The sequence below is a fragment of the Physella acuta genome, unplaced genomic scaffold (genome assembly GCF_028476545.2).
Source record: "Physella acuta isolate Inbredline_101_S28 unplaced genomic scaffold, ASM2847654v3 ptg000609l, whole genome shotgun sequence".
In the NCBI taxonomy this organism is placed as follows: domain Eukaryota; kingdom Metazoa; phylum Mollusca; class Gastropoda; family Physidae; genus Physella; species Physella acuta.
The window spans coordinates 85,640-100,162 of record NW_026732128.1 but is presented as its reverse complement, the minus strand read 5'-3'; the positions used below and the strand labels follow the sequence as shown (position 1 = coordinate 100,162).

Here is a 14,523-nt window from a genome sequence, read left to right as displayed (position 1 = left end):
GTTCACGGTATTAAATCGGTGAATTGATCACTTCAAAAGACAGAGGGAAAAAAATACTAGCATGTAGCCTGAGAAATGTTTTGTCAGTGTAAACAGTGTAGGCTAATGTGACAAACAGCCTTGAACTTGAGGCCCATCAATCATCGTTACTCTAGCCTTCACGCACCGTATCGTCATACATCTATAAATAACTCAGTGTTGACAAACGCCGGACTGGCGAAATCAACAATAATTAGGCACACGGGATGTGATCAAAATATCTCACCGTCTGTGACGTCACAAGGATAATTGATACCTCACAGAAAAATGATTAAATAGTTGATATCTCACCGACTATGACGTCACACAGATAATTGAGCGTTAAGGAAGTGACCGGAATAATTGAGTGACACACACGTGACGTAACATCCAGGGAGACCTTGAATCTTAGTAGGGTGGGGTGCGGGGGGAAGGGTGTAAGGAGGGGGGAGGGGTCGGTGATGTCCGAATTAGTTTGAAATCTAAGATTTCGTTAGCGAAGACGTGTTATATACGCAAGACTAAAGTTAGCTAAGATTTGTGTATGTAAAGTTAGCTATGTTTTGTGTATGTAAAGTTAGCTAAGATTTGTGTATGTGGCTAGGGATAGTGTTAGTGTAAGTGGCCAGGTTTAGTTTACCATTGTTGTTGAATACTGTCGCAATCTGGAAATATATCGTCTCATGGAATTGCTAATCGCTTCAATATATTGTGTCATATAAAGATACCGTTTTGGAAAATTCGCTTTTTATATTGTTACCTAAATCTGTTAAAATAAGTGTACTATGCTATAAGTCTATCGTTTCTATAATGTGCAATTGATTTGTTTACATGTAAAGTGCTAAAGATTTTAACTGTGACTCTAACAAAAAACTAGCCTCTGGCTCTAAAACCAAACTGTCATTGGTGTCTATTAATAACATTGTGACCTTGACACTGTGTCATCCTGACCTATACCTTTTAAAAAGTCACTAAACACCCAAGGAGATCAAACCGTCTGGTCAACCCAAAGCCAAGATGTCTCAGTCGTTCATCCGCTCGAGCGCCACCCTCCCGGGGAACACCTCCGTCACGGAAAAGCGCACCGTCATCACCACCTCCAGTGGACTGGCCGGTGGATTAAACGGCGGTGGATTCGACGACGACAGCGTGTACTACAAGTCCAGCATCACCCCCCGACACACCTCCATCACCCGCACCTCCATGCCCACCTCCCCCATCCGCACCTCCACCCGCACGGTGGAATACAGCTCCGGGTACCACCCCATCGGCACCGCCACCGTGGCCGTGACGGGCGTCAACAACTTCAAGAGCAGCCGGGAGCGCGAGAAGAAGGACATGCAGGACCTGAACGAGAGGTTCGCCAACTACATCGAGAAGGTTCGCTTCCTCGAGGCCCAGAACAAGAAGCTGGCCTCGGAGCTGGAGCAGCTGCGCTCCCACTGGGGCAAGGAGACGAACGTGGTCAAGCAGATGTACAACACGGAGCTGGACGAGGCGAGGAAGCTGATTGACGAGACGAACAAGGAGAAGGCGCGGCTCCAGCTCCGGGTGGGGCAGCTGGAGGAGCAGTTAGATGACAACATGAGACAGTAAGTCTGGCCGAGAAACATTTCTCTTTTCCAAATGACAACCTCATGTTTTTTTTTCCTTCACAATATGGTTATACCATTTAAATAAAACTCCATAAGTGTTTAAATTGATGAACCTATTGTCTAAATAACCCCCCCCCCTCTTTTTTTGGTTCTCCAAATACCATTCCCCTACCTTTTTTTGTTCTATTGTTGTATAATTAGTGTGCTGTGTAGTGAAGTGTCGCTTCATCAATGTCTTGACACCACCTGTCACAGAAAAACTCCAGTATTAAAGTAAAAAAAAGCCCAAGTTATATTTTAGTGTCAAGCAATCCATGGCTAACTGGGTGTCAATGACCTAGCTTTACTGCAGCTGGTGGTGACACTATTCACTCAACCTACCCTTCATCTCACACAATCACACACCACACACATATGTGCTTCGTTCAACCACTCACTCAACCGACTTCAACCACCTGCATGTTCATACCTCTCTCTCAGACCTCACTGGAGTGTCTTCTTTGTTCTTTGGTTGCTTAACCAACCATCAAACATATAAACCTCCAACATATCAACCAACCCTCCAATATATCAGTCAACCACCCCCCCCCTTTCCTTCAACCAACCCTCCTATATATTAGTCAACCACCCCCCCCCCCTTCCTTCAACCAACCCTCCAATATATCAGTCAACCACCCCCCCCCTTCCTTCAACCAACCCTCCAATATATCAGTCAACCACCCCCCTTCCGTCAACCAACCCTCCAATATATCAGTCAACCACCCCCCTTCCGTCAACCAACCCTCTAATACTGCTCGCAGTGGTTGGCCGCCAGCTCATGCCCCTAGAGATCTTAGAGTGTCCTAATCGTCCCAGTTGACCACCCACTCGACCCAGTTGACCACCCACTCGGTCCAGTTGACCACCCACTCGGCCCAGTTGTCCAGCTACTCAACAGTTGACCACCCACTTAGATTGAGGTCCAAGTGTGCTGGTCAACTCTCATGGGGTCGTCTGAGTCATGGGGTTGCCCCCCCCCCCCCCCTTCGTATCTTTTTCGAACCACTGGATAACTCACCAAACCATATACATGAGATCCTTGTCATTAAGCAGGTAATTGACTAGTACACTGAGTAGGTTACCATTCAACCTGTCACTAACCACACTACTTAGTAGGTCTTCAACCATTCTAGTAGGTCACCCATCACTACACCTAGTAAGTCACCCATCAGTAGGTCACCAAACACTATACCCAATAGGTCACCCATCAGTAGGTCACCCATCAGTAGGTCACCCATCAGTAGGTCACCCATCAGTAGGTCACCCATCAAGTTCCCAACCCTACACTGAGTAGGTTACCCATCAATTGGTCACCCATCAGTAGGTCATCTACCACTACACTGAACAGGTCACCAACTATTTCCACCAACACACTGGCCAGATCGCCGTCTTGGTCATTTCCTTTTCGCTCCCCTAAAAATTGTTTTACTGTCTCTTTCTTGTCAGCTTGTCGTAACACGTCAAAGTGCGCATGTCCAAACTTCCTCTCCATATCCGCTTACAAACAAGATGGCGGCCTAAGAAAATTCCGATACAGCGATAGCAGTGAGGCTGGCTGGGAGGTGGGGAGGGGGAGGGGGGCGCGTCTGAGAATTCGCCGATCGATAGAGTCTGGTGAGCAAGGTCATGAAGGTCACGGAGCCAGAAACCTGGGTTGTTAGCCAGGAGATGTATGTACCGGCTTTTAATGTGACAGGATGATTGTGTGGGGAGGGGAGGATTGTGTGGGGAGAGGTGGATTGTGTGTGGGGGAGGGTCGTATTGTGTGGGAGAGGGGTGGATTGTGTGTGTGGGAGGGTGGATTGTGTGATGGGAGGGGTGGATTGTGTGGGGGAAGGGGTTTATTGTGTGTGGAGGGGGAGGTCGTATTGTGTGGGGAGGGGTAGATTGTGTGTGGGGGAGGGTCGTATTGTGTGGGAGAGGGGTGGATTGTGTGTGGGAGAGGGGTGGATTGTGTGTGGGGGAGGGTCGTATTGTGTGGGAGAGGGGTGGATTGTGTGTGGGGGAGGGTCGTATTGTGTGGGAGAGGAGTTTATTGTGGGGAGGGTTGTATTGTGTGTGGGGGAGGGGTTTATTGTGGGGAGTAGCGTGTTGTGTGGGGGGAAGTGTTCATAGTTGGTGGAAATGGATTAAGTAAAGATGTTTTAGGTGTGGGGTAATAACTTAGGGTGGGGGGGGTGATATCTTATTGCAATTTTTGTGTGGGGCTAGTAATATGAGAAGGTGGGTTACATTGTGAGTGTCTAAGTGTGTGTGTGTGGATGGTGTCTGTCATATTGTGGGCGGTGTGTGTGTAAAATAACTTGATTGGATCTACGGGCTGATGAAGGCACCCTCATAACACATTTTATAATCTTGAAACAATTCATCGACTTTAGGCTGGAATTACTTGCCTTATGAATCATGATCAACATATTGTGGGCTGTTGTTTTCTTTTTATTTCCTCTAAATATTTTTTTTTAAATCGCATTTGCTAAATGTTTAACTACTTTAACGCATTTCTTTCCAATGAAACATAGCTTTTATTATTTATATATATATATATATATATATATATATATATATATATATATATATATATATATATATATACATCCATTACAATAAAAGAATAATGTCCTTTTTGAAGTGTCACTAGCATGGGTCGTGTCGTCCCAATACAGGCCCACACCTACCACCAACATTAGCAGCGTGAAGCGCTCGCAGCGCGGGGGGAAAAAGGAAACACGTTTGACAATATTAACTAGAAACTTTATTTATTTATTTAAACATTGCAGCACATAACCTGATTAACGGGGGCAATAAGTAACAACAAAAAACCTCTGAACGCAATTAGCGCTCTCGGCTTTTTGCGCGGACTGCATTGATTTCCGCGGTCATAATTCTATTTGCCTGAACTTTGACCCCGACAATTTCTCCGAGCTATTATGGGCGCTTACGTTTCCAAGTAGGCGAGAGAACTCGGAATTCCTTGTGCCGTAATCATAGATTATACAAACCAGACACGGTGATGTCCCTTGTGTCCGTCACAATGGTTCGTGTTGTGTTGCATCAGTTTCTACACAACTGTACCACACGTACACCAAGTACAAGTAAAATAGTGGCATGTATAGTCAAGAGAATTCATTGTACAAGTAAAATAGTGGCTTGCATAGTCAAGAGAATTCATTATACAAGTAAAATAGTGGCATGTATCGTCTACAGAATTCATATAGTTCTAGATCATTCTATAGTCTATGTGCCAAAGTATCGTTATGAATTATAAGTGGGGGTTATTTGCAGGGGCGTAGCTAAAATGTGGTGTGACGTTGCGCATGCGTGCTGTGTGTCAGGAGTGATCGAAATAAGCGGAAGAGTTGGGAGGGGGGGTCTTGTCATTGAGTTTATTTTTTATTTTAAGTAGCGATGATAGATTATAATATGGATAGTGTACATTTGTGTTGTGTGGTTTTAAGTAGAAACAGGTTACATGGTACAGCATGACCGTCGCCGTGAAGTGTGGGTCAAGTAATGTCGTGTGGGTGAAGGGAGTGGGTGTAAGACTGTGTGGGTTAAAGGCGTGGGAAAGTGTGTGTCATAGAAAATAGTGGGGGTTAAGGGAGGTGGTGTGCGACTGTGTGTGTAAATGGAGATGTTGGGGAGGGGGTAGTGGGTTAAGTTAGATGTGTTTGAGGAAAAGTGTTTGGTCTAAAGAACATTGTGTTGGACTGTGTAGGTTAATAAAGTTGGTGTGTGAGGTAGAAAGTGTGGATTAAGGAAAATGGTGTGAGACTGTGTGGGGAAGGAAATTATGTGTGGGGAAGAAAGTGTGGGTTAAGGAAGGTGGTGTGGGGCTGTGTGTAAGGAAATTGTGTGTGTGGAAGATTGTGTGGGTCAAGAAAGATGGTGCGAACCAGAGCAGATATATGGACCACAGTAGAATTCGCTGGTCGAGAAAGTTGACGAGGTTTGAGTAACGGCTTGGGGTTAGGGCAGATTTGGTTCAAATATGTGACATCAGTTTCCGCCTTCACACTCCAGCCGGGCATCCACCCCTACTTGTCGTAGATATTTGACATGAGGTGGGTGTCAAAAACGACATCAGCTCTTGCTTTTATGACTCCCAAATTTTGACATTGTAAGTATCAAATTTGGCACACTTCACACAGCTGTATTGTAGTATTGAGACAGCTGGAGTTTTTTTTTTCGGTGGGGGTGGGGGGATACAGGAATAGGTTCCAATATCTCCTAACACCCCCCCCCCCCCCCCCGCCCCTTCCAATCCCTACACCCCAACCCTCATCCCTACACCCCCAACCCTCACTCCTACATCCCAAGCCTCACCCCTACGCCCCAACCCTCGCTCCTACACCCCAACCCTCATTCATACACCCCAAACCTCATCCCTACACCCCAACCCTCACTACTACACCCCAACCCTCGCTCCTACACCCCAACCCTCATCCCTACATCCCAACCCTCATCCAACGATCTCCCTCCCTCCCCCCCCCCACCCCACCCCTCACACACAAACCCACACACATACTTCCCTATCGATGAAAGTACTGATGATCCCGTCTGATTGGACATTAGGAAAACATTCAGTTGTCTCTTAAAAGCTCTAATGCTATTACCCGACAGCCCCTGAGCTGGCTGATGTTGTCGCTGTCAGTCGGATTGGTGGCGCTGTGTGGTTCTTGGTACACTGGCGTTAAGACGGGTGTCACGTGATGGCTGATACAGTGTGGGGAATGACGTGAGCGTCTCTAGTGTGGGGCATGATGTGAGGGTCTCTAGTGTGGGTCATGATATGGTGGGTTTATTGTGTGGGTCATGACATAGTGGCACATGACTTGGGGGGTCTCACTTGTGGGTAATGAGATAGTGGGTCTAATGTGTGGGTCATGGCGTATGATTCATGACGTGGTGGGTCATAATGTGTGAGTTACGACTTGTGGGTCGCAGTAGTTTTGAACCTGCCGCGCAGTCATTTTGTAAAATACGTATATTCTTGTATAAGACTTTTAGAACACCGCGCATTCAAAATACAAGTTGCACACTAGCCTTTTCCCCTTAGAGGGCATGTTGATCGGAACTGAGTGGGTCATGACGTATGGGAACTGAGTGGGTTATGACGTATCGGAGCTGACGTGGTAGCACTTAGTGAGGTTTTGCTAAAACAGGGCTAGAAGAGGGATACTCCTCCCGCTTGCCGTTGATTTGAACACACACCACCATGATCTAGGAAACAACACATTTGTCCACCCACTACTAACATGCGCCTCAGCATTTAGCCTGCGATCATTCTTGTCCTCTACTCCAGCCCTTCTGTGTACATATACATACGTATGTATACACATAGTTTAAAATTGGCCTATACATATATAGGTTTTAATACATATAAAAAGCCGTATACATGTCGGTGTGCGTGCATGTATGCCTGTGTGTGCGTGCGTTTGTGCGGTGTGTGAGTGAATGCGTGTATGTATCCACGTACACATACGCATGCATATACTTAGATGATAATAGTTAATGTTAGGTTTAGTACTGCTGATCTATATTGATGGTTGAACGGGATATTAAAAAACCGCAACCATTATGCGGTGACCTTTTCCTGTTCCTGTTCGCCGGTAACCTTGACCTTTCACCATGCCCAAACTCTCATCCTGTCAGCTAAAAGTCAAACGTAATGACTCGGGTAGAATCTAGAGAGAAAAAAAAAACTCCGAGCAGCCTCTACCATTAGGCGGAGCTGACCTAAAGCTGCGCGGCAAATTTCACTACGTGACGCTCAACAGGATAACTGAGTGTCATTCTATCCTCGTCTTGTAGAGTTGTCTCCGCTGGCGTGCTATTTATAGCCGCCAGTTGTTTTCATATTGTCTTCAGGGTGTCGCGTACCACGTTGAATCCGATATGCGTGATGGGTAGTTTTTTTAGGTCCCTTTATTTTCTGTAATTACATCCCTGCTCTGTTACATTGTGGGATTTTATTTTTTACTTGGGCGTGTACGGACGGTCGTTTCCAGAGTTTCTAAGCCCCCCCCCCCGAAAAAATGATACCGCCCCCCCCCCTCTCGAACGAAATGAAATTTATATAATTTATATAGAAAATATATACTTTTAACAAGTGCCCCCCCCCCCCCCCGGAGAAAAAAGTCTGGAAGAAACACTGGTCGTTTCCCTGTCGGCGTCTTTACCATCTCATCTAGCCGAACATAACCCAATTACTCTTTCACGTCCATTATAATTTAATACAATTATTTGTAACACAAGTCCGTCGTATTGAAGCCTTTAAACTGTAATGTGTTCGTTTTGCCACCCTAACCCTCGCCATAACTCATACTATAACCCTAACCCTTACATAACCCATACTATAACCCTAACCCTCGCCATAACCCATACTATAACCCTCACACAACCCATACTATAACCCTAACCCTCGCCATAACCCATACTATAACCCTCACATAACCCATACTATAACCCTCACACAACCCATACTATAACCCTAACCCTCGCCATAACCCATACTATAACCCTCACATAACCCATACTATAACCGCCACATAACCCATACTATAACCCTACCCCTCACATAACCCATACTATAACCGCCACATAACCCATACTATAACCCTAACCCTCGCCATAACCCATACTATAACCGCCACATAACCCATACTATAACCCTCACATAACCCATACTATAACCGTCACATAACCCACACTATAACCCTACCCCTCACATAACCCACACTATAACCCTAACCCTCACATAACCCATACTATAACCCTCACATAACCCATACTATAACCCTACCCCTCACATAACCCATACTATAACCCTCACATAACCCATACTATAACCCTAACCCTCGCCATAACCCATACTATAACCCTGCCCCTTACATAACCCATACTATAACCCTAACCGTCACATAACCCATACTATAACCCTCACATAACCCATACTATAACCCTAACCCTCACATAACCCATACTATAACCCTCACATAACCCATACTATAACCCTAACCCTCACATAACCCATACTATAACCTTAACCCTCGCCATAACCCATACTATAACCCTGCCCCTCACATAATTCATACTACAACCCTTACCCTCACATAACCCATATTTTAACCTTAACCCTCACATAACCCTCACATAACCCTCACATAACCCTCACATAACCCTCACATAACCCATACTATAACCCTAACCCTGATCATATCAATGACCCTGATCGTGTTTTAAACCTTACAGTAACAACCAGGGTAATGGAGTGGCTGCAAGACTTTGAAATCTGGCCCTTTAATTGTCTTTCTAACAACTTTGTAATTTGTAAAGCTTCCGCGGTACATACCAGAAATACAACAAAGTAATGATACTTCATTGTCGTGTTGACGTTGTTATATGAATCCCATAAACTGCCATCTAGTGGTGTTTTGGCAAAAAAACTTTACAGCTGTTTAATGGCTTGTTTGTTACAGCTTCTAAACAGCGGTGAAATATAAAGGGGGGGTGTTTGATTTGTTTTTGTGTTAACACTGAAATACACCACCAAACTTACATTTCACCAAACGCTGTTTGATTTGTTTGTGTATGTTTGTTAACACTGAGTTACACTACCAAACTTACATTTCACCAAACGCTGATACTAACGCCACAAACATACAAGTTCAAAAAAAAAAGATTCTAAAGCTGAAGATGTATTGTTGAATTCTTTATGCTTTAGAAAACAATATTTTTTTAACTGTAGCTGAATGAAAGTTTTTGGCGAATATTCATGTAGCTGATTGTAGATCGATATTACTGTAATGGGAATCGATGAGGTACCACCGATTGCTTCTGACAAGCATTGTCTCGGCTTGCATGCTCTGCTTTAGTATGGGCTCAACATAATCGTTGTATGCTGTGAACTATATGTGGTGGAGTTTATTTGGTGAACTTTATTAATCTAGATTAATAATCTTAAGTAATCTAGTATGTTTTTTTCTTGTTATTTCTGCAAAAGTTAGCCAACAGAATTTGTGTTCGGGGATTTCAAAAATTAAATATTTTTTTTTCTAATGTTAAACTTTTTAAAAAATATTTGCCTTTTTATGTGCCACTAGGCACCTGCGTGGTTTAATGTACACCAGGGGTCTCCAAACTTTTTAGTCCTAGGGCCGCATTAACTATCAAATTTCAGTTCGGGGGCCAGTTTCTTCCAGGCATGTCTTTGATTTTTCTGGGCAAAGTTCCTCATCATCACCAATAAACGATTTTTCCTTGGACAAAAAGATCTCCGCGGGCCGGATTAGAGGACTTCGCGGGCCGCATCCGGCCCGCGGGCCGTAGTTTGGAGACCCCTGATGTACACTAACATCTCCGCTATTTAGGCACCCTATAAAATACGGAGAATGAAACACGTATTTTAAAATCTTAACTTACGCGAATATGCCTATTCTTTCAAATTAATTTTTCATCCCAAATTAGCCAGTTCCAAACAAAGATTTTGTATAAAATAAATAATTTTGCACCCCCCCCCCCTCGATTTGCACCCCCCCCCCTCGAACTTTTCATTTGCACACCCCCCCCCCCCTCAAACTTTCGATTTGCACCCCCCCCCTCGAACTTTTCATTTGCACCCCCCCCTCAAACTTTCGATTTGCACCCCCCCCCCTCGAACTTTTCATTTGCACCCCCCCTCAAACTTTCAATTTGGCGCCCCCCCTAAGGTCGGCGCCCGGGGACATATGTCCCCCCCGCCCCCCCCCTCGCTACGCTACTGAGTTAGAGTCTAAATCTAGATCTTAGCGTCTACGTCTAGATCTAGTTATTGCGTAGATTTAGATTTAGATTTAGTCTAGATCTAGAATCTCTAGATCTAGAATCCAAATACATAAAATAAATTTTATGAGTTTAGGCCGGAAAAATTGTATTGTATACATTTCATAGTGTACGTAGATCTAAATCAAATTTGAATGAAATAGTTCATTTCTTTTCATTCTAAACACGGCAGATGACGTCATTAGTTAATGTATAAGCAATAGTGACGTCACAGTTTTATGCGTTCTTTTTCACATATATTAATGCTTTTCCGGTTGCATAAATAATACTGTTTCACTACATTCGAATACGCCTTTAATTTTTATTTTTCTTCTTTAAGTAAAATTGTGGTTATACATTTAAAACATCTAACATATTATTTTCAACAAAAGTCCGTAAAAAGTTCTCGATATATCGCTGCCGATTCTGACGTGATGTCCGGCGAAAAATTTTTGCGGACAGAGAAAGAGAGAGAGAGAGAGATGTGCGAACGTGGCCTTTTATAAATTAGGACTAGATCTAGTCTGTACATGTTGGATTGGTGTGTGGATGTGGGGGGGGGGGTGCTGTAGCTTTATTTTGCATTTAAAACTTCATCAGAATTTTAAATGCCTCATTGACTCTGGCACCACCCTAGTAGACAGTTGAGTTACCACAGATGGAATTGACTGTTCACTGTCACCCAGACTTTGATCATTACTTAACTATAGAATTCTTATAGGTTGTTTCCCTTGTTAGATAAGGTAGCCGCGTCAGATAAATAGGTAGCCTACCACGTCAGATAAATAGGTAGCCTACCATGTCAGATAAATAGGTAGCTACCACGTCAGATAAACTAGGTAGCCTACCACGTCAGATAAACTAGGTAGCCTACAAACTAGATAAACAACCATGTTAGATAAACTAGGTAGCCTACAAACTAGGTAGCCTACCACGTCAGATAAACCATGTAGCCTACAAACTAGGTAACCAACCACGTCAGATAAACTAGGTAGCCTACAAACTAGGTAGCCTACAAACTAGGTAGCCTACAAACTAGGTAGCCTACAAACTAGGTAGCCTACAAACTAGGTAGCCAACCACGTCAGATAAACTAGGTAGCCTACAAACTAGGTAGCCTACAAACTAGGTAGCCTACAAACTAGGTAACCAACCACGTCAGATAAACTAGGTAGCCTACAAACTAGGTAGCCTACAAACTAGGTAGCCTACAAACTAGGAAGCCTACAAACTAGGTAGCCTACAAACTAGGTAACCAACCACGTCAGATAAACTAGGTAGCCTACAAACTAGGTAGCCTACAAACTAGGTAGCCTACAAACTAGGTAGCCAACCACGTCAGATAAACTAGGTAGCCTACAAACTAGGTAGCCTACAAACTAGGTAGCCTACCACGTCAGAGACACACCAGGGTGCTTCCTAGCAACGCTTTAACGGCGGGCACATGGGAACTATTTCTGGCAAAGTCAGAAGGAAAGTAGGGAACGCCAAAATAAAAGACACCCTGACATAATCAATACCGGTATGATAGACAGAACATGGGAGGCGGCGAGAGATAAACGACAAACTACCATGACATAGACGAAAGATATCCTAGAACTGATACAGAATGGAAAACACAAAAATATGTGCAAGGAGCTGTTTAAAAATGATTTTATTTTTGTTGTTCATTTAACTTAGATCTGAGGTTGATTCGCTGTTCTTGGTTGTAGGCTATGCGATGTTTGTTTTGTTTTGTTTTTTTAATTTGGGAGAAGGGGGGATTTTTTATAATTTTTTCCGTGCAATGTTTTGCATGAGTAAATTACAAACATTTTTTTTTTAATCTAGCCAAAGACATGTTCGGGTTAGCGAATATGTTAATTTTTTTAAATCCCCGAACACAAATTCTGTTAGCTAGCCACAAACATTAATTCGCTTAGCCATCTAGACCTCTTTAAAAAATTAAAAAATCATCCCGCTTCCAAACCCGCCAATAGAAACGGCGCCAAATAGGGCCTGCGGGAATTTACGGTCATCTGGCCAGGTTCTAAATTGAAGCTTGATCCGACATAAGCTTTTTTTAGACGGGTGGATCCCCTTGTTAAAATAAATACTTCTAGTAGCGTTCAAGCTGAACCGTTGAACAAACTACACGCAATTTTAAGATTTCCTATGCTTCTCTTAGTGAAAAAATATCGGGGGGTACATATGTCCCCGGGCGCCGACCTTAGGGGGCGCCAAAATGGGTTGAAAAAACAAATTAAAATGTAATTTTAGCTGCATTTTTGCAGTTGGGGGGGGGGGGGGGGTGCAAATCAAAAGTTTGAGCGGGGTGCAAATCGAAAGTTTGAAGGGGGGTTAAAATTGAAAATTTGCTCCCGAGGGGGCGCCTAATTGAAAGTTTGTCCCCGGGCGCCGGGAAGGGTCGCTACGCCTCTGGGACAAAATCACAGAAACCGTATATAAATACATATAAAAATAAAAAACATATAAATAAAAACATATATAAATAAATCAACATGGTCCAGTATTGTATGCCCTATATGGTAATCAGTTTTGATTTCTATCGTGAATGATTTCTATCGTGAATGATTTCTATCGCCAATTGCTGGAAGCCAAAAACCTACTTGGTCACCTATTGGAGTTGTGGTCAATAAAACGTTATTCAGAGCTGACGTCATCCCCCCCCCCCCCCAGACCCCCTCCCCCTAAGTTGTACAGATGGCGCGACCTACTGTTGTTGAACTGATGTTGGACTTGTTATGTCGGCCCAGCCTTCAGACAGCCATTCATTTGCTCCTCTGATTTAATTACTCCCAGAGTTCTACGGGAACCTCATTTGTTACAAGTGTGGGCCTTCTTGAAACTCTCTTTCCCTCTGCCCCTCTTCCTCTCTCTCTCTCTCTCTATGAGTTTTTTTACTGCCCGCCCCCCCCCCCCTCCACCCACACTCAGGCATTCTACTGACCCCGCCACATTTAAACCCACCCCGCCTCCCGGACGATGAATATTTATATGTGTATATATATATATATATATATATATATATAGCGCCCATCACACACACCCTAGAAAATGTCTAAAAGAAAGCCTGATTTCTTTCTGTTCTGGCATTACTGGTAAACCCGCCAAGACTTCTATCATTATTGATCCATTATAAATGAAGAACAAAACAAGTTAAATCGATTAACCAACCTTAAAATTGGCATCCAAGCGCACGATGTTAGTAACTGCAATTGTTGTAGACCGTGTGAATGTCAAACTTTTGTATTCTTAATATATCATTAAATTAACATAAGATGGGTGGTGTAGGTCTGTGTGTGTGGGGGGGGGGGGGGGGTGCAGTATTCGTGCTAGTACTTAAATTGGCTTTGTTAGTTCCGTCCTGTAATCGGTCTAATTAACGACAATAGAGACGTCTTGATGGATGGCGGAGTCTGACAATGTCAGTGGCGAGGGGGCTAGTTTTGTGCGGACACACACTCTGGCGCAATGTTAGAGGGGCGCTGCAGCCCCTGGGTGCCATGGTTAGCGGGACGCCAAAAGCTGGCCTCACCCAAAAGTGTGTTGATAATTATCAACTGTTTGGAGGCGTAGGTATTTTTGAATACCAGTAAAGCTTAAACCGTAAAGAATACATTTGCTTATGAAATAAAAGAAGGGTAACCCTACAAAACATGTTGAATAAACATGCTATTATTTGTGTGTGTCCCCCCCCCCCCCCCCCCAACGCACACGCCCGTCGTAGACACACGACAGCACTAAGTGAAATTCCCTATTGTCTGAAATCAAATGTTGTTCGTATTGATTTCTTGATCAATCTTTCCTGGTGTCTAGCCCTAGGTTGCTATGGCAACTTAAAAAAACAACAACATCCTCCTAATGTAATTCCTTTTTTCATTAAAATTAAAATGCAGAACCAACTAAGTTTGTTATTTTTTTTTATTTTGAAATAATAATAGAATCTAAATGTTTGTTGTCTTTACGTCCTGTACTGGGAGTTGTTTCAGCTAGCGACTGGTTTAAACATTGGAGGGCCCATTCATAACATCACACAAATGTAATGTAGCCGGTTTGCACCCCCCCACCC

At 43.7% G+C, this 14,523-nt stretch overlaps 1 protein-coding gene across 3 annotated transcripts in view; it reads left to right on the top strand.

The window, feature by feature from the left end:
• The window catches only part of LOC131947855 (70 kDa neurofilament protein), a 79,033-nt gene that overhangs the window by 42,925 nt on the left and 21,585 nt on the right, over positions 1 to 14,523 (top strand). For 2 of the 3 annotated variants that reach the window (XM_059309230.1, XM_059309231.1), the window contains exon 2: positions 858 to 1,610. The exons of the other annotated variant lie outside the window; for it this stretch is intronic. In XM_059309230.1, the coding sequence (XP_059165213.1) occupies positions 1,036 to 1,610 (575 nt within the window). In that variant the 5' untranslated portion in view covers positions 858 to 1,035. The remainder of the gene's footprint in view (positions 1 to 857; positions 1,611 to 14,523) is intronic. 3 annotated transcript variants of the gene reach the window in all.